This window comes from Physella acuta, unplaced genomic scaffold (assembly GCF_028476545.2).
Source record: "Physella acuta isolate Inbredline_101_S28 unplaced genomic scaffold, ASM2847654v3 ptg000964l, whole genome shotgun sequence".
Taxonomy (NCBI): domain Eukaryota; kingdom Metazoa; phylum Mollusca; class Gastropoda; family Physidae; genus Physella; species Physella acuta.
The window spans coordinates 436,039-460,262 of record NW_026732481.1 but is presented as its reverse complement, the minus strand read 5'-3'; the positions used below and the strand labels follow the sequence as shown (position 1 = coordinate 460,262).

The window sequence follows — 24,224 nt, the reverse complement described above, 5'->3', positions numbered from 1 at the left end:
TGATCTTGCCTTGGTGCGACAGAACACGGGGGCCGGTTGGCCGAAAGGTCTACGATGTGGGGGTCAAAACTGACCTCGACTGACCGGTACCTTATATGAGCTATAAATCGAAAAAAAATGTCCACGGAGGAACCTCTTCATAACTCTTGAGGTCGTAGACCGACCTTCGGGCGAATTAATTAAGCATTCAAATTCTCAATGTTTTCGAAAGCCTAAGCGAAGCTGGGCAGCATGCCTAGTCCTAATATATAAAACGCCATGTGCGCTCTTCTCTCTCTCTCTCTCTGTCTGTCCGCAAAATATTTTCGCCGGACATCACGTCAGAAACGGCAGCGATATATGGAGAACTTTATACGGACTTTTGTTGAAAATAATATGTTAGATGTTTTAAATGTATAACCACAATTTTATTTAAAGAAGAAAAATAAAAATTAAAGGCGTATTCGAATGTAGAGAAACAGTATTATTTATGCAACCGGAAAAGCATTAATATATGTGAAAAAGAACGCATAAAACTGTGACGTCACTATTGCTTATACATTAACTAATGACGTCATCTGCCGTGTTTAGAATAAAAAGAAATGAACTATTTCATTCAAATTTGATTTAGATCTACCTACACTATGAAATGTATACAATACAATTTTTCCGGCCTAAACTCATAAAATTTATTTTATTTATTTGGATTCTAGATCTAGATATTCTAGATTCATCTATTCAAATAATACATTTCTATACTAAAGTATTTCAGGCCTTAATTACTTTATTGAAATCTTTGTTTATCTATGCAATTTGCTAATCTCTATAATATATAAAGCAAAGTTGTCGGGTGCCCGACAGGGCACTTCCCGGCGCCGCAGGCGCTTCAAATTTGGCAGGATCTTGCCTTGGGGCGACAGAACACGGTGGCCGGTTGGCCGAAAAGTCTACGATGATGGGGTCAAAACTGACCTCGACTGACCGGCGCCTTATATGAGCTATAAATCGAAAAAAAATGTCCACGGAGGAACCTCTTCATAACTCCTGAGGTCGTAGACCGACCCTCGGGCGAATTAATTAAGCATTCAAATTCTCAATGTTTTCGAAAGCCTAAGCAAAGCTGGGCAGCATGCCTAGTATAATATATCACCTCTAGATCTAAAAAAAAATGTAAATATAGATCTAGATCTAGATAGCCTTCTGTTATTGACTTTAATTATTATTTCATCTCTAATAGTAAGAAAATGAATCGTCTATTTTTTTTAAATAGAACATCTTACACTAGCCACTGAATGGTAATAATCTAAATACAAATGATAGGCTAAATTAAATCGGAACGTAATCATTATTCATTTGGTCTCTGTTCATAACGAATCGAAATATGTCAAAGGTTACAAAGGTTATGGCGCATGCGCAGCGGTATCGCTTACGACCAATCAGCTCCTTGTATTCCTCGGTGTATCTAAAAATAAACATCTAGAACTTGCCACGAGATTCGTGTGTGCACCAGAGACTGTGTTTACATTCTAGGTTTTTCTACTACAGTTTCAACGAAATGTATATAAGGAACGAGCCAGTTGAGGTGGACAGATTAAGACTCGAGCGAGCTAAGATACAGCAGAGAAAGCAAAGCAAGAGTTGAAATAGCAAAGAAGCCTACAGGCCGAATCTAAGAGATTAAAACAGATCACAGAGGAGTGTAAAAGTAAATCCGAATCGGTTTTCTTAGTTAGTTTCTATTATTGTGTAACACAGTTCTTGACTTGGAAAAACATACGACTCATCAGAATCAAACATTATTGTGGTGACTGTCATCGAAATTTAAGTGAAGGTAAGTAACATTTTGTTTCACAATTAACCTATACATTGTTATGATTAGGTAATTAATGGATTTAAAATAGCAATAGGCTATGTATTCAAAGAAATCCCTCATACACAACTTATGATGATAGTTGCAAAACATTCATTGTGTTGTAAAGGTGAGTATTCTGTCGGCTTAAACAGGTGGCTCTTTCGACTATTTAATCAAAGCATGGAATCTGCTAATGTTGTCGAATTTTTTTGACTTAGAAACAAGTTCTGGTTTCAATATATTTTTTTTCCTATACATTGAATGTAGGCAGCCGATCCTACACTATTCTCAACGAGACTGTCGTTGAGTGGCTTATCAACAGTGTCGGTATATAATAACGCTATAGATTTTTTCTCATTTGATTCTGTCGTTGAGACTCTAATTATAGTTATAAACTGTAAAAACTAGCTAACGGAATAAAACCATTTCGATTAATTAATCGCTTAAAATATTTAATATAAGAAAAATTAAACAACCATTCATTTTACAGAGCTAATAATAATTAATATTATAAAAAATGTATCTTCTGTCTTTAAAATTGAAAATAAAATTATTTTTAGCAATATAAATTAATACAGTGGATTGCTGAATTTAATTGTGACCATAGTTATGATTAATTTTAGAGATTGTATGATTAATTTATACACAATTTAGAATTACAGAATATTGATTATTCGGTATAGAAAACATTAGGGTAGAGATTACTAAACGATATAATATAGGATTATGTAATATAGAATATATTAGTATATTATTATAGAATCTAGGCTATACAACAAGTAATACATGATATGATTGCACAATAGAAAAAATACATAATATAAAGGCCCATTTTTTAATCGAATTTAAGACTCATTTCGTTTATAAAATTAGTTATTACAAAAAAAAAATTGCAGAATACGTAATAGCTATTTTTATCGAATTTATACATAGAATGACTATATAATCTTAAGAACATGATTATGTAGTGGCGTAGGTACAAGGTGTGCCAAGGGGCTATACCCCCCCCCCCGATATATATATATATATATATATATATATATATATATATATATATATATATATATATATATATATATATATATATATATATATATATATATATATATATACATATACATATACATATTTACTGTACTCAAGTAGTACCCCTAACCAGAGGCGTCACAAGGTTGGGGGGGGGGGCGGGGCTGAGGACTGCGCAAGGTGGCAAAATTTCGGGGGTGACACCATGGCGAAAAATAGCAAAATATATAGAAGAAGTAAGCATTTTGCCAGTTCAATAAATGACTAATGAGAGTTAACTGTACTAATAACTGACTGCAGATAAAAAAAATATACAATTAACTGTGCACGTTTAAAAACTATCATTCAGGGGGGGGGGGGGGGTGAGGGGAGATGACACAAACTGCAAAATGTACAGGTGAATACATGCTTGTTGAATTTTTGGATAACAGATTTGCTAAGCGACGACCGGAGAGAGGCTGATACCAAAATCTAATAATTTACGATGAAAACGATGCTTTTTTTCACATGAATTAATAGGTGGATTATGTGCAAAATTTGACGCCATTTGGGAAAATGGGAAGTCACCAAATGTAGCTATATATATATATATATATATATATATATATATATATATATATATATATATATATATATATATATATATATATATATATATATATATATATGCATATCTAGAATTATTTATATTTCGCTCTATGTATATATATAATGAAGTTTTGCTTGTTTGTTTGTGGGTTTGTTTATGTCCTCTATGCAGCACTACACCTTTCATCCTATGACCATGCAACTTAAGTTAAGAATACCACTGGATATATTTCACAAGCACGGTGCCCCAGCAGGGCGCGAATCGATTCTATATATAGATCCCTATATAGGGTATATATACGTAAAAGTAGATTGCGGTTTAATCCCGTTCATCCGCTCGCCATAAAACTTCAGGGGAGGTTATTTTTTTTTTATTTTAACAGGGCGGCGTTTCTGGAGGGTGCAATTTTTCTCTACACAGTTTGTAAAAAACAAAACGGATGCTGTTTGACATCGTTTATCTGAGTGCCGTTAAACTTTCGAGAGTTAATGAAAACACTCACGAGAAGGTTTCTGCGAAAACAAAAATTAAAATTTATTATGGGCGTTTCCCTGGAGGGTGCGATTTTTGTTAATAAGCGGCTTGGCGCCTGAAAATCCAGGGCGGCGATATTAAAACTGCATGGGGGCTAAGGTAAAAAAGCAACAACAGGCGCAGCCGCCGGCGCCCCGGATATTACGTAACCCGAAGCGCCCCGTGCTACCATGTGAACACTATGACGCCTACGTTCGTTTTTTTTTTTTAAATTTATACACTAAAGACACGATGGGCAACAATAATTTTTGACTATATGGAATCAGGCGCGTCTGCCGGCTCCCCGGCAGGAAGCGATTTGGCGCCCTGAGATATCCTAAGGTTGTGTTAAAGAGCACTCTACAATATTGACCCTGTGGCACACGACATTCGATGACAATTCGTTTGACCCGATGCGCCACTGGCTTCGGGAGGAACACTATGAGTTTTAAAAGAGCGCTCTACAGTAGGGAAATTTTTTGTCTACTGCACCACTGGCGTGTGGTCTAGCGCCCCTGTGTGGGTCCCTCATAAACACTATTGCGCCTACGTTCGTTTTAAAGAGTGCGATACATTATGGATACAATGGGCTACTGTGTGCGGTAGAATTTGCGCCTCAACAACTATGATGAAAGCAATATAACACCGGCTTTGATTACATTTAAATTGTTTAGATTTAGAAATCAATGTCAAGCGTAAAAAAATACGTGATTGCTAATGTAATTATGGAATCCTCTTAAAATATTGCGTCAGTCTGTCTTCTGAGACCGCAGCAACGCGCGGGACGGGTTCGCTGGTTTAATATATATTTCTTCTATATAAATAATTCTCTTCATGGATACCATAGAAAACACCAAGCTGTAAGCGCCCCTAGCAGCCCCCTCTCTTTCTCTCTATCCCTACCACCCCCATCCCTACATGGTCTAGTGAGCTGTGGTTCAAGCTAAATGTTTACAATCGTAGAGCCGGGTTTAGTGACAGCTATTAGGGGCAGATAATTTAGTTTGAAACGATTTTAAACTTAGTGGAGGTAACTCAGAGGGGGCTGCTTTCACGAGGAGTGGGGGGGGGGGTTAGGATTTTTGGGAAAGGAGGGTGGGGAGGGGGGGTTATCGTCCTTAACGAGCTACTGATAGTGTTTTAAAGCAAATATTTTCAGTGGCAGCATTGTTACTGTCAAATTCACAAATTATGAATTACAGAAAAGTAGAAAATGAAACAACAAAATAGCGGCGTATGATAGCGGCTCGTAAAATATAAAACACAATGTAAATACCTTTGTTATACCTACGGAAAATAATAATATGTAACATGGATTCCTGAAATTTTGCGCTGCTTTAATTTTTAACGTTGGGATCCTCCATCGACATCCATACTCTCCTTTAGTATGTTCAGGCTTTTTTTTTTCATTTATGGGAAGGGATGATCGGAAAGTGTGACGACACATTTTTGCTTTCATCCGTTATTTCGGGCTTTAAAAGATTGCTTTTGGTATTAATTCATTTATTAACTCAATGTTTATCGAGGTCAGTACATATTATAATAAACCGGGAGTGATCTCCCCTAAACTTTCTCGAATATTCTAATATAACACTACGGGGAATGGCAACTCGGGATATAGACATGATTTTTAATCCATTTTAAATACTTAAACTTTTTAAAATAGAATAAAACCTCGTAGAAAAAAGAATTGCACACCAAGTGAACGTCAAATAAAGATGTGCATAATAGTGCGCAACATTATTAGTACTTTATAAATTTACGTGCGATTTTTGAGAAATCGGAAATAGCGTAAATTAGTACTTCCTGTCAACGGAAATCACTCAAAATTTGACAGAAGGTAGAGAATTAGATCTTTTGCTTACATGTGAAAATTTTCATTTATCTATCTGCAATAGTACTCAAGTTATAGGCTTTTGAAAAATTCAAAGTAGAAAAAGTACCACTTTCGGTTATCGGAAATCACTCAAAAGTTTATACGGATCTATGATTTTGATAAAATACTTATATATGAAATTTCATCAACCTAGCTGTAACGGTACTCAAGTAATCGTGTTTACACACAGACACACACAGACACAGACATACGGACAAGATTGCAAAATTATGTTTTTCCGTATCAGTGAGGTGTAAAACGTCGAGATTTGTAAAAAAAAATCTCGATTTTTTTTTTGCACGATTACAAGACTTTCTCTATACTTCGTATATACGAGAAAGTAAAAATACAGTTTCAGGGGAACGGCGGAGGGGGTTATGTGTTGAGGTGTAGTGTTTTTAAAGAGAGTGGTGGGGGGGGGGGAGCGAAGATCTGGCTTTTTGTGAAAATTTGTTACAATTAGAGAAGGGGGGTTTGGTGCAAAATCGTCTGAAGAGTGAGTCGTGGTTAATGGGTGACCACTTTATGATTGTATATTGACGTCACCATTATTTTGGGCGGTGGCTTTATGTGACGATATGTAACGAGAAAAAAGAGGGTTGAGTTAATGGCGTAGCATTTATTTTGCATTTTTTAAGGATACAAATAATAAAAACACTGCTTATTTTGTTTTACATGTGTGACGACATTGTGTTAACCAAATGTATTGAATAGTAGGACTTACAGATTATTAGTTCTCTCCCCCCCCCCTGAAGCAATTACCCCCTGTCATTTACCCCCCGCCAAGGAGGACATCTCCCCCCCCCCCCACACGCACACACCTCTTAAGGTACAGCTGGGGTTAGGGTTATGGTTAGGGTTACGGCTAGGGTTAGCGTTAGGGCTAGGGTTAGAGTTAGCGTTCTGGCTAAGGTTAAGATTATGGTTAGGGTTACGGCTAGGGTTAGGATTAGGGCTAGGGTTAGAGTTAGGGCTAGAGTTAGAGTTTGGGCTAGGGCTAGCGTTTGTGCTAAGGTTAGGGTTATGGTTAGCGTTAGAGTTAGGGCTAGGGTTAGAGTTAGGGCTAGAGTTAGGGTTAGCGTTCGGGCTAAGGTTAGGGGGTTAGCGTTAGGGCTAAGGTTAGGGCTAGGGTTAGATTCAGAATTAGAGTTAGTGTTATGGTCAGGGTTAGGATTAAGGCTAGGATTAGGGTTAGTGTTATGGTCAAGGTTAGGCTGAAACCTAAGTCTAGAGTTGGTTTTGGTTATGTGTTAAGTTTTAGGCTGAGGTGAATGCTTAGGGTTTGGTCATTTTTTTATCGATTAGGATTAAGGAAATACATAGGTATAGAGTTTGAGTTAGGATCATAACTTGAGGCCGGGGGGGGGGGGGGGGTTCTCCAGTGGGGTTATTGACAAGGGGTAATTGCCCCGGGGGGTAAATACGGGAGGGGGGCTCCTCCGGGGGGGGGGGGTAATTGACGGGGTGGGGGTAATGTCATGTAGCCAGGTCCACTATTAGAAAGCCAAGATTCCAAACTCTGTAGCCTTATGTATGTAGGTAATCTAATCTCATACAAGTTCATGAAAGCAACATCAAAGACGAGAAATAAAAAGAGCCATCGTTGTCGGCTTATTTAACAGGGAAATCTTAGTCTAAATCAATCCACGACAATGTCTTTAAGACAATAAACCTTAACTTTGCTTGAAATAACAATTTCGTTCTTCATTCAGTCAAACTCAACATTATGGCTTCACTGAACTTTGTCATTGAAAGGCATGTGTAGTTTGAAATGTGTGTCTGTTAAAATTGTACAGTTGATACCGAATATATCCAGCCTTTTTCTTCTTCGTTCAGCTGCTTTTCTTTCTGGATTTCTTTTCTTATCTTTTGTCAATCCAAGAACAAGTGTTGTATCCCCAAGATAGGTTGCTATCCCCAACTATAGAGCCTCATCTACACGGGAGATTGAACTCAGGACTTCTCGGTTTAGCAACCACGAACTTTACAAGTTCTTGATTTTGGTATTGGCGTGTCAGTTTTCTTCTTTATTTAGTCGACATCTAAAGTTAAACAAAAACAGTTGCCTACCTCAGCAAAAATCAATGTAGGCCAATTATGGCCAGTGTAGCAATTAGCAACATCAAAGTTGATTTGGATTCCATGCAACACTCATTCCATACTTCTCTAGTGTGGAGGTCTTGCTTATTAATATTATCCTGTTTGTTTGATACTTTTCTTTAACTTAATAATATTAACCATAGACACTTTTTGCCTGGAGTACAAACTGGGTCACAGTATTCTCTGGTAAACAATTAAGTTCTTTTCCAAATATATGCTCAGCTAATAGAAACAGCATTCCTAGATTATTTATTTTTTTTTGTTTTTTTTTTTTAAAAAGCTTCAGCTGTTTTAATGTCAACTTGTGCTGGGAATACTATAACTACATACAACCCTTTTCAGCTTTCAATCACTTGCATCTTATGTACAAAGTATGAAAACCAAAAACATCAAATTTTGAGAAATAATTTATTTATGAAACAATTGCATATAATTATAAAGCCAAACATTAATATATCAAGATTATTGCAATTATCACCATTTGCAGATTCTTGTTTAACTATGGTAGATGGAAGTATTAGTTGCCTTTTACATCACTTTTCACTTCCTGAAACAAAACAAAATGATTTTCTTAATCATCCATCTGAAATAATAAAATTAGCAAAAAAAAAAATCTTTAGTTTAAATTAGTTTAATACATCAAAACAAAACAAGAAAAAAGTGATTGAATGAGATGAATCACGGCACAGATATCTATAAAATTTTGCTTTAGTGATAAAGGGGGAAAAATTTAAGTTATTTTAAGTGAAACATAAGCTAGAGAAATAAACTATTAGGCCTAATTTAAATAATTTAATTCCTTTCTCCCAAAACACTACATGTATCCTTAAAAAAAGAAAACTTAAAATTTATCAATATTTACCTTGTGTATAAACTCTTCTGTACATCTACTGTATCAGCTTGATGCTCATTAGGTATGCCTAGTTCCTGTTGAGCAGTTAAGACAGATTAAGTAAATAATTCAAATTTGTAAGACAAACCACTAAATGATACTGTTATATATATATATATATATATATATATATATATATATATATATATATATATATATATATATATATATATATATATATATATATAAATATATATATATCTTTCCTGCAAATCAGCATATTTTGCAAAACAAATATTTAAAAAAATACATAATGATATTGTATCAATCATCACCACTGACTTGGTTTTACTAGGTAAAATATTTTTTTAAATACAATATTTATACCAATAAAAATCTACCTCCATCAACATGTTCAAAATAAACCAAAGCAAACTTGTGATAACTTACCTGATTAATGTTTGAGAGGATTCACCCAGTTCTCGCCACTGAAGCAGATTAGATGCATGTGTTATTACACTTGTGATATACTGATTGCCATTTTGTGTACTTTTAGTCCTGGAGATCTATGTTGTAGGCATAGACTGTTAAACCTGGATAGTAATATTATAGAAGTAAATTATATCTAGTATAATATAAATATTTTAAAATATAAATGACACTAAATTATATTTATCATTATTGGAAATAAAAATGGTACAATTAAGTTATAAAAAAACAAATTATAAAATTTAAAGCAGCTTATTAATAATTGTCATACCTTTTCCTACTTTTATGTCAAATGTAAGAGGTAATAGAGAAAGAACATCTTGTGTCATTTAGTATGCTGTAGTCTTATTACTGGTAAAAATCAGATCTTCCCTTTTTTTTGGATGAACCTGTAAAAGAGAAATTACAACATGGATAAACACAATGAATATCATATCTAATCCTCAACTAGTTATCACCCCAATCCTAACCTCATTTTTTAAAACCAATTTCTAAATATGTTTTCAGAACAAATGTATGTTAAGTCTACCTATTTTAATGTTCAGAATACTAATATTTATCAAAACTACCTCCAGTTGAAATTCAAGATACCTTTATAAAAAGTTATTATGACTTTAACTTTGTGTAGTTGTTATTTAGGCTATTTGTTTAATTTATATTATTTAAATTAATATTTCATGCCTTGTTTTAAAAAGATCTACAAGTCTACTTTTGATTTTATGGTATAATCTGATAAAAATTAGGCTGCTACATCTGAAAACTAAGGTCAATGCAAAGACTTCCAAATTAACGATAAGTAGGCTTGTATAGATATTGTATATAATTACTAGCCCAATAGTATTACTCTACGACCAATGTATAGGACTTAATGTATCAGACCTAATTCCTATAATTAGGCCTACTAATTATTAAATAATTAATAGATCTAACAGTAGGATAATTACAATTATGGGCCTTAGCTGACATAGAGAGCTGAATACTTAACTAAACATTTTTAAAAATTATAGTAAGCTAAGTGAGTTGAATTATTTTATTTAGCTAGGCCTAGGCTATAATATACTCTATAGCAGTCTATAGTTAAGTGATAGCCGCAGAGTAGCGTATATCATAATAATTTCAAATTAAATCTATAAGCAACATTAAGCCTCTGCCTTGTTGCCTAATTAAAAACTAAAGCCTATTAAGCCTTTTCCTAATAAGCCTTTGGCCTAATTTAAATAACAGCCTATAGGCCCTATAATATATAAATAGGCTAAACTACTTGTAAGACCTAATAGTAGTAATAGACTAATGACTAAGAGTGCTAGGCCCCTTTCCGATATTATATAATAATTGCTTGATCGATATCATAATATCTAACACTGATTACATTAATTTACATAAGGCTATACCATCTTAACTATGACTAATACTTTTTCTACTAATAAAATAGGCTATCTCTAGTTTAAACTTAGGCCTAATAGTAATTAGTAATTATAATTAAGTAGGCCATTTTATGACATTTATAAAATTTTTAGTAGATGGCCGAGCCTTAAATTTAAATACTAAAATAGATTTAGCATACTATGCCTATTGTTGGTCTAATTAATAATTTATTTTTCATTTAGAATTTTAGATCTCCAAAAGATAGGCCTAGGTCCTAAATAAATTATTTTTATTTTATTGAGCCCGCCTTAATGTATAAGATGTGATCTGTTTTTTTAATAAAAATAACCCTACACAATACTAGGGATTTAACTAATATCTAGTACTACTTTAGGCCTATTTAATTATTTATTAGTAGGCTGAATAAAATCTAAAGCTATAAGGCCTACTTTATTACTATATTTGCCTATTATTCTATAATTAATTTATGTTTTCTTTCAATACATAGTAGATCCTGTGGTACCTCAACATTCTAGTGCCTCGACATACCAGATTTTTTAAATACGAGCAGTTGAGCGAGTAATATTTCGCTTTGAGTTACGCGCAAAATTTGAGATACCATATTTCACAGTTCATGTAAAAGAAATACCCCCAAAAAGATGCAAATGATTATTTATCGCAGCTATTTAATTATAATAATAAGCGTCTTACTCATATTTGCAGCATTATGAAAGGGAGAAAGAAATAAACTTCCTAAACAAGTTTTATTTTAAGCTACCAGCACATGAAAGTGACTTAAATTAAGCATGGCAAAAAAGAAGAGAAAAGCTGTCACGAAAATTAAGCTATCGTAATAATTTTATTTAGTATTTATTTAGGCCTTACGTTTAAGTCTTAAGTGCAACAATGCTCAGTGAATTTTAGCCATTAATGTCATTAAGTTTAGGAATGATGTCACTGTACTTGTGTAGCTTTAACTTTAGTATATATTATTTTTAGACCTAAGCCTAATCTTGTAGATATAGATCTACAAACAATTTGAAATAGAAGAGATTTAAAATTGAGTAGATCTAGACTTCTAGATCTAGATCCTAAATGCTAAAGGACAGCTATGCCACAGAAATAATTATCTTTCTATCTAGTCAATCTAGACTAGTCTAGATCTAGCTAGTGCTACTGAAAAATTACTAGATTTTCTAGATCTAGATTCTATCATTTACTTTCGACGCACTAGGCATACTTTTAACTTGTTCTCTCTAGTCAATAATGTAGATTTCTAGATCTAAATGTAAATCCTGATCTTGTAGATTTGATTTACGTAGGTTTTACATCAGTGTAAATCGTTGATCAAGTAGATCTAGTCTAGATCTAGATCTGGACTAGCTCTCGTCAAAACAAAATGGCTGGAATATTAGCTTCAAAACACCTACAGTTTATGCTTTCCTAATTGTGGAGAGCATGTTTAATTATTGTTTTATTTTCAACGACAGTGTTGACTGAGAAACCACCAAAGGGTTTTATTCTCAGCGACACAGTCGGAGAGAGGCTCAACGATTCTGTCGTTGAGATGATCCGCATGGGGTGATGTAGGCCTATAAAAGCTGAAATAGTATTGTAGTAGTAAAAGTCAAGTACCCACTAGGAGGAGTCTTTCCATAGGGTAGATGTAGTAGAGTTCATTTGTTTTTTTAACGCCAACCCACACAGGTATTGTGTGCACATCCGTCTTATTTACTCCCACTGGTGTTATGTACATGTGTCAGGGCTGGTGGACATCTGGGATGGACTGCAGGCTCGAGATTTAAATGTTAGCTAGCATAGTTGGGCATGCACACTTTGTGACAATCTACCTCTGTTTTACTGACTTTTCTAACTGGCACAGCCCACTCATCTATGCTTTGTGATAATTTCAGATGACGAAAGGCCAAAAAGCTCCCGCCATCGGCATTGATTTGGGCACAACGTATTCATGCGTTGGTGTTTTCCAGCATGGGAAAGTAGAAATTATCGCCAACGACCAGGGCAACCGTACAACACCAAGCTATGTTGCCTTCACAGACACAGAGCGCCTTGTTGGCGACGCTGCCAAAAACCAAGCCGCCATGAACCCCAGCAACACCATATTTGATGCCAAGAGGTTGATAGGTCGTAAATTCAATGATAAGACTGTTCAAGGGGACATGAAACATTGGCCATTTAAAGTTGCTGATGTGGATGGGCGACCTAAAATCAAAGCCGAGTACAAAGGAGAACAAAAACTGTTTGCACCAGAAGAAATCAGTTCTATGGTTCTGATCAAGATGAAAGAGACTGCAGAAGCATATCTGGGCCAGAAAGTCACAGATGCAGTCATCACAGTTCCTGCCTATTTCAACGATTCACAGAGACAGGCCACAAAAGATGCCGGGGCCATCGCCGGCTTAAATGTGCTGAGAATTATCAACGAGCCAACAGCAGCAGCGCTGGCCTATGGACTAGACAAGAGGCATAAAGGTGAAATAAATGTACTCATCTTTGACCTCGGAGGTGGCACATTTGATGTGAGTGTGCTGACCATTGATGAAGGTTCAATGTTTGAAGTGAAAGCCACTGCCGGAGACACTCACTTGGGTGGAGAGGACTTTGACAACAGAATGGTCAATCACTTTGTGCAGGAGTTTAAACGGAAACACAACAAAGATATGAGCTCCAACCCGAGGGCCATCAGGCGCCTGCGCACTGCCTGTGAACGAGCCAAGAGGACCCTGTCCAGCAGCACAGAAGCATCCATTGAAATTGACTCTCTCTACGAAGGCATTGACTTTTACACCAAAATGACCAGAGCCAGATTTGAAGAGCTGTGCGGTGACCTGTTCAGATCGACGCTTGAGCCCGTCGAGACAGCTTTGAGGGACGCTAAGCTCGATAAAGGCAAAATCGATGAAGTGGTCTTGGTTGGAGGGTCAACACGTATTCCCAAGGTGCAGAAGCTGTTGAGCGACTTCTTCAACGGAAAAGAACTGAACAAATCCATTAACCCCGACGAAGCTGTGGCCTATGGCGCTGCCGTCCAAGCTGCTGTGCTCACTGGAGACACGAGTGACACCATCAAGGATGTTCTACTTGTTGACGTAGCTCCATTGTCTCTCGGCATTGAGACAGCTGGAGGCGTTATGACTGCCCTCGTTAAGAGAGGCACCACCATCCCTACAAAAACATCCCAGATCTTTACCACTTATGCTGACAACCAACCCGGAGTCGACATACAGGTGTATGAAGGTGAGCGGACCATGACTAAAGACAATAATCTCTTGGGTCGATTTCATCTGACAGGTATCCCGCCTGCTCCTCGCGGGGTGCCCCAGATTGAAGTCACCTTTGACATCGATGCCAATGGTATTCTCAATGTCACCGCCCAAGACAAGAGTACTGGAAAGTCGAATAACATTACCATAAAAAATGATAGAGGTCGCCTCAGTCAGGCAGATATTGATAGAATGTTGGCCGAAGCTGAAAAGTACAAAGATGAAGACAGGAAACAACAAGAAAAAGTCAGTGCCAGAAACCAACTGGAGGGCTATGTTTTCAGTATCAAGCAGGCAGTGGACGCTGCTGGTGACAAACTTTCTTCTGCGGATAAGGATTCTGTGCTCAATGCCTGCAATAGCACACTCAAATGGCTGGACAATAATTCGCTGGCCGAAAAGGAAGAGTTCGAAGACAAACTAAAGGAAATACAAAAGATCTCTTCATCTATAATGGCTAAGTTACATACAGGACAGAGTGGGCATGGGGATCAGTCACACAGTAATCACAACGGACCAACTGTTGAAGAGCTAGATTGATCTGCATAAATAGTTTTTATTATGAACAAGATTTAATTTAAGTGAGCTATTTTTTTTTTTCAGATGGAAATGTGTGATAAAATAAGACCGTGTTTAAACTATGTAATATGTAAACATTTTGAAAAGTTGCAATATTTGCTTCAGTATTGTAAAGTTTATTGTATATTGATGTAAATAGTAAAATGTACTATTGAGTAAATGAAGTGCAAGTAGAGATACTTTCTTATGTGTGTATGTGTTATTTATTTTGCGTAGTGTAAATGGATAAACACATTGAAATGTTACTAGTTGTTGAAAGAAATGGTTTATATAATGCTCTTTTTTTTTTTTTAAAAGTGGCTTGTCAGTTTTAATTGAGCAAATAAATGTTGATGCAAATATTTTGAGCTGTTAGTATTTTTTTTCTTTCAAATATTGTTGTTCAATACCAAAATAATTATCGTTGAATGAAATCACATTTTTTCTTCTGGAAATTCCACCATTAGTTGCAAAGTTTTCTGTCCAAGTGTTATTTTCTCTCATATGTTGTAGTTATTGAGCTATGGTTATTTTTTTATCATCACTGGAAGACATCTTATTAGTACTCATCCCAAAACTCTACTAAGCAAACCATATATGTATCACATACATCAAAATCAGCATTAAAGGTTGGCAGGTAGATACTTTATTCTCTTTAAACTGTGATGAATGACTTAAAAATTCATTCTTTAATAAGTAAAAATGTTGATATCCATGATGCAGTGAATGAAACACTCATATTACAAGTGGAGTGGAAACTCCGTCAGCTCTAAAAATGGGGTGGAAAATGAAAATTCTGGTAACATCATAATGTCTACTATTGTAACTACGCTTCTTATTGCTTAATAAGAGTGATACTATTTTAGAAAAAAATTACAGTATTGATGAATGACAGGCAGTTTGGCAAAACAATTTTCAGCTACTTGTTTAAATAAAAATAGTTTATTCTCTGGAACAGCACACAATTAGTTTTCTAAGAAATTAAATACTTAGTATATTTCTTTTTAATACTTGTAATTTAATTACAAAATATTTTTATTCTTAATTATGAACTAGTTGCACAGTCAATCGAAACTAAAATAAATGTAAAGATAAACTTGGTAAAGAAAAATTTGATAATAAACAGAAGATGTTAATCTTATAATCCATAGACATGAATAAAACAATAAAAAAGGAACAAACAGAAAATGAAAGCAGAAAACATAATTACACATTCTGGTTAATAAGCGAGCATCTATAACAAAAAACAAGAAAAATTGAATTCAAATATCTTAGATTAAGTGTTCAGACAGTGATATGCAAAGGTCATAGTAGGGAGACAAGGACACACTGCCAGAATTAAGAGTGGGTTTGCCAAGAAAGATTAGAATATTAGAGAAGATTATAAAAAGAACAGAAGTATAACAAACAAGCACACCGTATAAAAAAAAATTAAATGTGTGATTGCACCATTTAACGTGGTGGTGAAAAGAAATAATGATATAGGGATTGTGAAGAACTGCATGCGTTTTGCTTAATCAAACTGTAAGAGCAATCAGTGTGACCAATTAAATAGTCATTAATGTTTATGGTTAAAACCTTTACCTTGTATTTTTTTTAATTATAAAGAAATAATTTTCAGTAAGTAAACATCAATAACATAAGGAAATATCTCTGACACTACATTCACTGTCATTTTGTTTTAAGACAGCACAATCAACTTAATGTACACAAAGTGATACTTCTGCATGACACGGATATGTTCCATAAATTAGGACGAACAAAATGTGGATTATAGATACAGACATAAAAGTTCCAAGTTAGACATCATACACCAGCTAAACAAACAGCCATTGTTCAAAAACAAACTTTATGCACACCCACAAAAGCACACAAATGCTCTTGACAATGAGAGCAAATTATCACAAGAGTAAGAGTTTTCTAATTTGAATTGCCTGCATTGAACTTAAAGAAATATATAACAGTGCCTTTAAATTTCAAAGAAATAAAATGCAAACATTCTAAGATGGATGCATTTAGTGACTAAAACATTAAAATACTAATAACAAAGTGTGTATCAATTCGAACAATTACAAAAAGAAAGAAAAAATTCAAATTAAGAGTCAAAATTTATTAACATATATTTATATTTATATACATATATGTATATATATATATATGTGTATATATATATATATATATATGTGTATGTATATATATATATATATATGTGTATGTATATATATATATGTATGTATATATATGTATATATATATATATGTATGTATATATATATGTATATATATATATATGTATGTATATATATATGTATATATATATATGTATATATATATATATATATGTATGTATATATATATGTATGTATATATATATATATGTATGTATATATATATATATGTATGTATATATATATATGTATGTATATATATATGTATGTATATATATATGTATGTATGTATATATATATATATATATATATATATATATATATATATATATATATATATATATATATATATATATATATATATATATATATATATATATATATATATATATAGATATATAACTGTAGGCACATTTAGTGTTTACTGTTATTAGAGTTTGAAGGGCTATGATTTGGATTATTTTAATACTTTTTCATAAAAAAACTTCTCTTGATGTATTTTAACTTATGATAGCAAATTAACTTTAGTATAGGCTATATGTTTTTCGTGAGAATTATAATGCAGTCGTTTAAAAAATGGAGAAAATGCAAATGCTAGTTTAATGTTCTTTAAAAGTACATGTGTTTAAAAATAGAGACTGTTCAAGCTGACATGAGCCCACATCCTGTGGCACTGTTTGCTGACATAGCCCCCATTCCATGCTGCTGTTTGTTAAAGCTCCACATGATCTAGCAGCCCATTGTCATCAGCTTCTTTCAAAATTGAACAGAACAATGCTGATTCAACCTAAAATACAACAAAGCATAAGCTGTAAAGTTCTTGTACTTAAATCTGTAATCACATTGTTGTGTGCTGACGAAGACCTTGGGTCGAAACGTCCATAGTATTTGTAACTGTCTTTAACTTGTGAGGTAACTAATACTATCTGTTTTATTACTAAGTACTTAAATGAATAATTTTATAAACATTTTATATCAAAATAATCAATAATTTAACAGTTTGTGTTACTTATTAAACATTGTTGGTATACTAACTAAGCTAACTTAAAACATTTTTGGCTGTTACAACATATTTTGTTAAAAATCATGTCGTCTTTCCATGTTTTCAGCATAAATTTTACTTTGTTGAAATTACAAGTGAGCTTACGTGCTTTGAGTATGCCAATCAACTTAATTGAAACAAAATGCAAAGAAGAAATCTTTCTAAAATAATTAATATTCAAGTTTAGTAAAGACTTACAGTTAGAACATACTGACAAGCTTCTGGCTCAGCTAGCGATAAAATAACAGCATGTGGATTCTTGATATTTTGAATACACCTGACAATAAATTTAACCAATTTTAAAATTAATTATAAATATTCTTAGTTATTATCATTTCATGAAATTTTATTTCAACAGGAATAAAGCTAAAATATGGAGGGGGGGGGGGGGGGGGGGGGAGAGGGAGGAGGATAGAACTATTATGTCTAATGTACATTCCACTTACTTTAATCTTACTTCACAATTTCTAGGTTTTTTGGTCAAATCACAAACATCTCCATCAGAGTAGAATAAAGAGATCAGTCTATAAAAAAAAATCAATATAAAGAGATCAGTATTAAAGAAAATAAATTTTAAAAAATATGCAATCAGTTTATTGAAGATAATCAATATTAATATTTTAAATGAACAAAAAAATAACAGTAAAAAAAATAAAAGATTGATTTGCAGCAAAAAATAACATTGCTTACTTTCGATGTTCAACAGGTTTGGGTCGTTTAAGTGGATTTTGTTCTAGCCACGCTAAATGTTTTTCTTTATTCCAATGACCCAAAAAGATGTTAGCTTCTCTCCCTACTTCCTTTATAAAAGTAAAAAAAAAACATAATGGTCAGTGGTTTGACTTTTTGTTGTTGTGGTCAAGATATACAAAAAATGTTTTAAAAAAGCAAGATGAATTTATGGATGACCCTTAGTATTAATGGTAAACATAATTTTTTGTAAAGAATAAGTGGTTAGGCAAACTGTACAGATGATACTTTTGATAAGAATCATTAAACTAAAATACTTTATAACTGACCAACATGGTTGGATTTTGTAGTTTCATGCTGTACTTATAATTTTTAAAAGTTTTAATGTAGTTGTGACAGTGTTTAGCACAAGTTATTTGTATGGGTAAATATTAACAGCCCAACAGTCAGTGCAAAAGTTGTTCTAGTTTTTAATTTGTCAGTTTTTTTGTAAACAAATACTAATAAGTAACACTACACTAGTTTTATTTACTTCCTAAATTTGATCAAAGTAAAACTTAAAAAATAACTTTCAACTAAACAGCTACCAATTAATAAAAAGGCTTGAGTTTATAACTTTGAACATACCAGGTGAAACTGTTTGGCAAACTTGCCAAAACATACTTCATGCTTCCACCAGCCTGCACCCTGTAATAGAAAATACAATAATTATTATGTCTTACAGTAATGCCAGAAATAATTAAAGCTGTAGATAAAACAAAATGAAAGAAAAAATAAAGATAAGTTACAACCCTTATAAAAATATCACTAAATTACACCAACAGTCAGCATAGAAAAGGCTAATGTGGTGTAGAACTCTATACCCATAACTTTACAATGATTCTACATATCAATCTAGTAAAACTTTCAATAATGCTTTAATGTAATTAGAAACTTCACCACCTCTATGTAAGTTAATGATCCCAGATGAGGTGATATATAGCATTATATTTCTTATCTAAGATCACAATATCACATGTATGCTTTAATACTTGAAATGTTGAATCATCATAAATTTTCATATTACCATACAATCATAGGGGAGGAATGGCATATATAAGCCCATAACTCACACATAAAACAGCCCAAAAACCAGTGGCTTACCCCTCTAAGGCACTGACTCCCTGAGAGTATATCTCTCAATGTCTGTTTATCAGTTAATGCTCCAAGCTGGGACTGCTGGTCTTGGGGCACTTTTGGCTCTACAGGATTTTCACTCTGCTTCTTCTTGTGGATAAACTTTGGCTTTCTTTGTTCTACAGGCTCTTGGTTAAAATAATCCTGGAAAGGTTGGGTAAATACTTACTTTATTTCTTTTAAAAAAAACATTTAAAATTGCATCTTCCAACTTTTATTGTTTACTGGTTGTGCTTTATTAATTGGTTTTATTTTTTGTAAAAGTAGGCTTAAAAAATATGATTTTTATATTAACGAGTGCATATTTTAAAATATATTATAAGTTGTTAGTAAATTAAGTTGGTTTTGAAGTTAAACAAAAAAAAAAAGTCTGTTCCACAAACTAAAACAATGTGTAAAACAAAATAAAGGTTACCTGTTCAGATGTCTGCAAATATGAGGACTCATGTTCAATCTGAGTCAGCTCTGATGGTTTTAAAGGTGAGCCAAACATTGCATGGCAGCGAATTTCATTCACAGGGTGAGTTTTGGGCCTTTGATATGAAAATAAAAAATTACTTTAATACAAGGCAAGTTTTCTACTGCAAATAGAAAATGATGATAGAAGCTATCATGTTACCCTAAAACATTTATTGTAGATTAATCAAATTATTAACATCTAATGTATAAGCTTAGAACAAAACAATTGTATAGATTACCTGTACTTTGGGTGCTTACACAGTAAACTAGTGAGAACAATCACTTCATATTCACAAGTGGAACTCTCTTTAAATTCATACACTTCACCTCTGCCTTCTGGCTGACAGACATATAGCACATGTGCTTTACGTGGTGCCCCGGTTAAGTCACATTTAGTGCCATCACCCATTATAACTTCATAAAAGGGAAGCTCAACACCATCCACTTCACGCACTGGTATAGAAGCTTGTGCTGGTAAAACCTTATCCTCATCTAAAAATATTGGATTGTGTTATTCCACATATTATAGGACAAAATTTATAAATAATTAGATCCAAGGGACAATATTTGTGTCCTAATTAATAACCTGAATAAATGAAAATGATCAGTAAATAAAATTTATAAAGTAATACTTTACTACCTTTTAAATTATCCCTGTGATTACCAAAGCCAAGATAATATTCCTGTACTTTGGGCTGCTGAAAATCATTAAAAAAAAACTTTTAATAATGTTATGCTATATGGGCCTTTAAATTTTATGTAGAAAAATATCTACAAGGATATGTGGATAAGGTACAACAAATCTTTTAGACAACTAAAACAGTCAACAAACAGATGCAGTTACCATGCCCTGCTCTTTAGTTTCATGGTACTGTTTTAAATGTTTGCCATGACATAGTTCGTAAGTCCAATAACTTTCAATCTGAAACAGGAAAAAAACAACAACTTAAAAAAGGCAGTTTAACAACATTATAGCATACTTTTCTAACATTTTTCTAATAAGAGACTCCCAGTAATGATGAGAAAGAGATGTTTTTGTTATTACAAAAAAAAACAAACAAAAAAACTAACCCTATATGAACAGTGGGCCTGTTTAAATAGGGGCCTTATTAATTCATCAACAGTAGGACCTGTATCATTATTTGCTTCATCCTGTAACGAAACAGATTAAAACATCAAACATTTTTAATATTCTAAATGGAATGATAAGCTAAAAAATTTAAAGTGTTCTTTTAAACTTTTAATAATTCCTTCTTGAGATGAAATAACATTTGTTTGTTTAAAAATAAATTACTTACATTAGATTGTTTTTTCTCATCAGGAAGTATACAGCGATAAAACTCTTTTTCACTAGTAGTCACCATTACATGCCGATCCCCAAGAGACGCAACCTTTACAAATTGTACAAGTACAGAGTTACGTAACTATCTGTTATGGCTTTGCAAAAACTATATCTTTGATTACTGAAGTAAAGCTGTTTGCACTAAAGAAAATTATTATGTGTTGCAGCTTTCATAGCATTAAAATTTGTCTCTTGTATTCTTTTCTCCAAAACTGCTTATCATATAGAATGGTAATTAGGGATATTTTAATTCATATGGTTTTCTAACCTCGGGCCTAATTCTTGCCATTCAGAATAGTTCTGTTGGTATTTTATAATATTCATAGATTATGTTTTACTCATTGATTTAGTATTTGTTTTAAATATGTGTTTGGGAATTAGATTAATGTACAAATTCAGAAAACTTAAATTTTAAAGCAGGTATAGCTGTGCATTTTGCATAGCTCTTAAATTTGACAAATCTTTTGACAAATGCACACCTTCACTTTTGCAACATCTTTCATTGCACATTCACCACAAAGTAGTCACTTTCTCATACAATTATACCCCACCCACATCTGTACTAACACTTTCATCAACACCATTTGAACAAACAATATTACACCCCTTCAATAAGTCTGCCTGTTCTGCATCAGTGCTCTGGGCACACACCTCACTACTGCTGTAATGAAATTTTCTTGTATTGTTTTTTTTGTTCAATTAGGGTTAGTTAACAGCATGTGATGATGTTTTGTCATTTATAAACAAAACAAGTTCTCAAATGTTGTAGAGCAGTAAATTTAGACAATTCATTGTGCAATATTAATTATGGTGAATGTGTTATACCAATCTCCAGAGTTCTGCCCAATCTGAAACTGACCAATGAAATGCACTGTAATGTGTATATAACTGCCTTGTTATTTTGGGCAGGTGAAGTAGAGTCCATATAAGCCATTTTGTAATAAGTGAAATGAAGTTATCAGACCAATGTTTTTATGTGTGAATTGTGTATGGATTCTGATTTTCAGCATATAACTATGTCTAAGAGTAAGTAGAACTAGAATACTTAAAATTACAATTAGCACAATGCTAGTGTATAGCAACAGACAGGTAACCTAGGACTAGGTCTGACTCTTGTCAGTCTAGTCTGACAAAATTGGATTTTAGGAAAAACATTCTGCAAAACTAGAACTAGAGCTGAAAAAATGAAAGATGGGTATGTAAATATATTTTGAAAACAAAAATTAGGAGATTTGTTTGCACATTCCATAAGAATGCTGTTGTTAGTTGATCAAACTTAAAGGCCGGAAGATCGGGATGAAAAAATATAACAATGGTGGCAACGCGACCTACATACAGTGACTACCTCTAAACGAGTATATCTAATGTCAGAGTCAAAATATCCAAAAACAAATATCATTTCCACATATATAAGATATGTCTGCTCAGTAATCTTCACTCATCTAGAATAACCTTTTAAAAAATCGTGATTCCAACGTATTTGAAACTAGCCTTCATACAGGGGGAAGACCAAAGCAGAGGTAGCGTGCATTCAGATGGCTAAGCTATCAAAACAATGGGAAAACCATTCTACTTTTCATTTAACATTAGGAAATGACCTTTTAAACTTAATTAATTACCATAAATTAAAAACTTATTAGTATGCAAAACCAAATCTCGTGTGCCCGGTATCAGAAAGTAATGGGAGATTTCGGGTCATGTTTTTACCGCGATCTCGGCCGATACCGACAACCCTATTAATATTATTAATTAATATAATATTATTTAGTATTTAGGCCTAATAGATTCTATTTTAGTATTTATTAGTCAATTATATTAGGCCTAAATGAAACAAGGAAACATTTTTGTATTTTTCAAAACATAAAATGATAAATCCTCCTCAAAATGTGAAATAATTATTAAAATTTAAGGAGTCACCTGTTTTTCACATTACTAGTCGCAGGCGATTTTATTTTACGTAGCCTATTTTATATAGGCCTATAATATACTATATTTTATTTCTTGCTATTTTATTATTTTAATGATTACCTCTTCTTTAGTCAATTCAATGTGACCTTGCCATTTGATCGAAAATAAATTGCTGTCTGTGAAAGGGTCGAAATTAGCAGCGACCACTACAAAAAAGTCGAGGAAGACTTGGGCGAAAAAAAACAATTTGCAGTGCTCCATGTAAAAATTAAAAATACTAGATCTAAATTTTATCTTTGATGTAAAAAAAATCCAATATTTATTGATATTAAGTTATAGTTTAAGTATATAATGTGCTGATTGTTTTTAAAAAATGCAGATCTAGTTCTAATTAAGATGGTAAATATAAAAAAATAAGAGGCTTTAGCCGCTTTAACTTAAATATTAAATAGTTAAAAGCCAGTAAAAACGAAAGTTGACGTGTGAACTTTCAATTCCTTAGTTTACATTTAACAATAATATTACCATTAAAGTAGAAGAGCGCTTGATAAAACCTAGCAACAAAATATTGGTGCAAAATTTTTTGGTCCAAATTAAAAAATATCTTATTTTTTAAAAACTATTATTTTATTAATATTATAATTATATCTATAGAGGAATCTTTTTAGCTACCTACTCGACATGCGACCTTGTTTATTATTAACAACAATAAAAAAATAATGAAAGGCACCATCACTAAAAGAGTTGGCTGTGTTTTGTCTTTAACAGACTACAATTTCTGCAAGGGGATATAATCTTGCTAGGATTTTAGTCAAAAATATTAATTGCTTAAAAAATACTGTTAACTGCTACTGATAGCTAGGTTGCTGAAAACATCGCTAAAACTATACAATACATAAATTGACCCAAAAAAAGTATTGCTATAATTCAGTTCTTATAATACCCTTTTTTAAATATAGAAATATGACAATTAACAT

General features: G+C 33.1%; 3 protein-coding genes across 5 annotated transcripts in view; 1 reads left to right on the top strand and 2 right to left on the bottom strand.

Moving 5' to 3' along the window:
• LOC131953919 (ribosomal RNA processing protein 36 homolog) overlaps positions 1-24,224 on the bottom strand; it is a 67,922-nt gene that overhangs the window by 37,623 nt on the left and 6,075 nt on the right. The window lies entirely within an intron of this gene.
• Positions 1,473-14,811, top strand: LOC131953910 (heat shock protein 70 B2-like). 2 transcript variants are annotated; one of them, XM_059317359.1, is made up of 2 exons: positions 1,473-1,684; positions 12,535-14,811. In XM_059317359.1, exon 2 carries the CDS (start codon positions 12,535-12,537, stop codon positions 14,443-14,445), a length of 1,911 nt encoding a protein of 636 aa, XP_059173342.1. In that variant the 5' UTR covers positions 1,473-1,684; the 3' UTR covers positions 14,446-14,811. The 2 variants fall into 2 exon arrangements, with proteins under 2 accessions (XP_059173342.1, XP_059173341.1); XM_059317358.1 differs by having other exon boundaries at positions 1,473-1,810.
• LOC131953916 (endoplasmic reticulum lectin 1) lies at positions 17,172-23,693 on the bottom strand. Of its 2 annotated transcripts, none has more exons than XM_059317366.1 (13): positions 23,368-23,693; positions 21,296-21,388; positions 21,069-21,149; positions 20,842-20,919; positions 20,638-20,695; positions 20,237-20,489; positions 19,954-20,071; positions 19,506-19,682; positions 18,990-19,049; positions 18,363-18,472; positions 18,119-18,196; positions 17,871-17,949; positions 17,172-17,417 (listed from the first exon to the last, which is right to left on the bottom strand). In XM_059317366.1, exons 1-13 carry the CDS (start codon positions 23,506-23,508, stop codon positions 17,343-17,345), a joined length of 1,401 nt encoding a protein of 466 aa, XP_059173349.1. In that variant the 5' UTR covers positions 23,509-23,693; the 3' UTR covers positions 17,172-17,342. The 2 variants fall into 2 exon arrangements, with proteins under 2 accessions (XP_059173349.1, XP_059173350.1); XM_059317367.1 differs by having other exon boundaries at positions 20,638-20,692.

Bases quoted from the DNA above. Each gene is read 5' to 3' on its own strand.
- LOC131953910 (XM_059317359.1), top strand. From the start codon at position 12,535: ATGACGAAAGGCCAAAAAGCTCCCGCCATCGGCATTGATTTGGGCACA.
- LOC131953916 (XM_059317366.1), bottom strand. From the start codon at position 23,508: ATGGAGCACTGCAAATTGTTTTTTTTCGCCCAAGTCTTCCTCGACTTT. The intron at 21,150-21,295 runs GTAAGTAATTTA...GTTTCGTTACAG, and splicing joins ATGAGAAAAAACAATCTAAT to GATGAAGCAAATAATGATAC. The intron at 19,050-19,505 runs GTAAGCCACTGG...TTTCTATTACAG, and splicing joins GGAGTCAGTGCCTTAGAGGG to GGTGCAGGCTGGTGGAAGCA.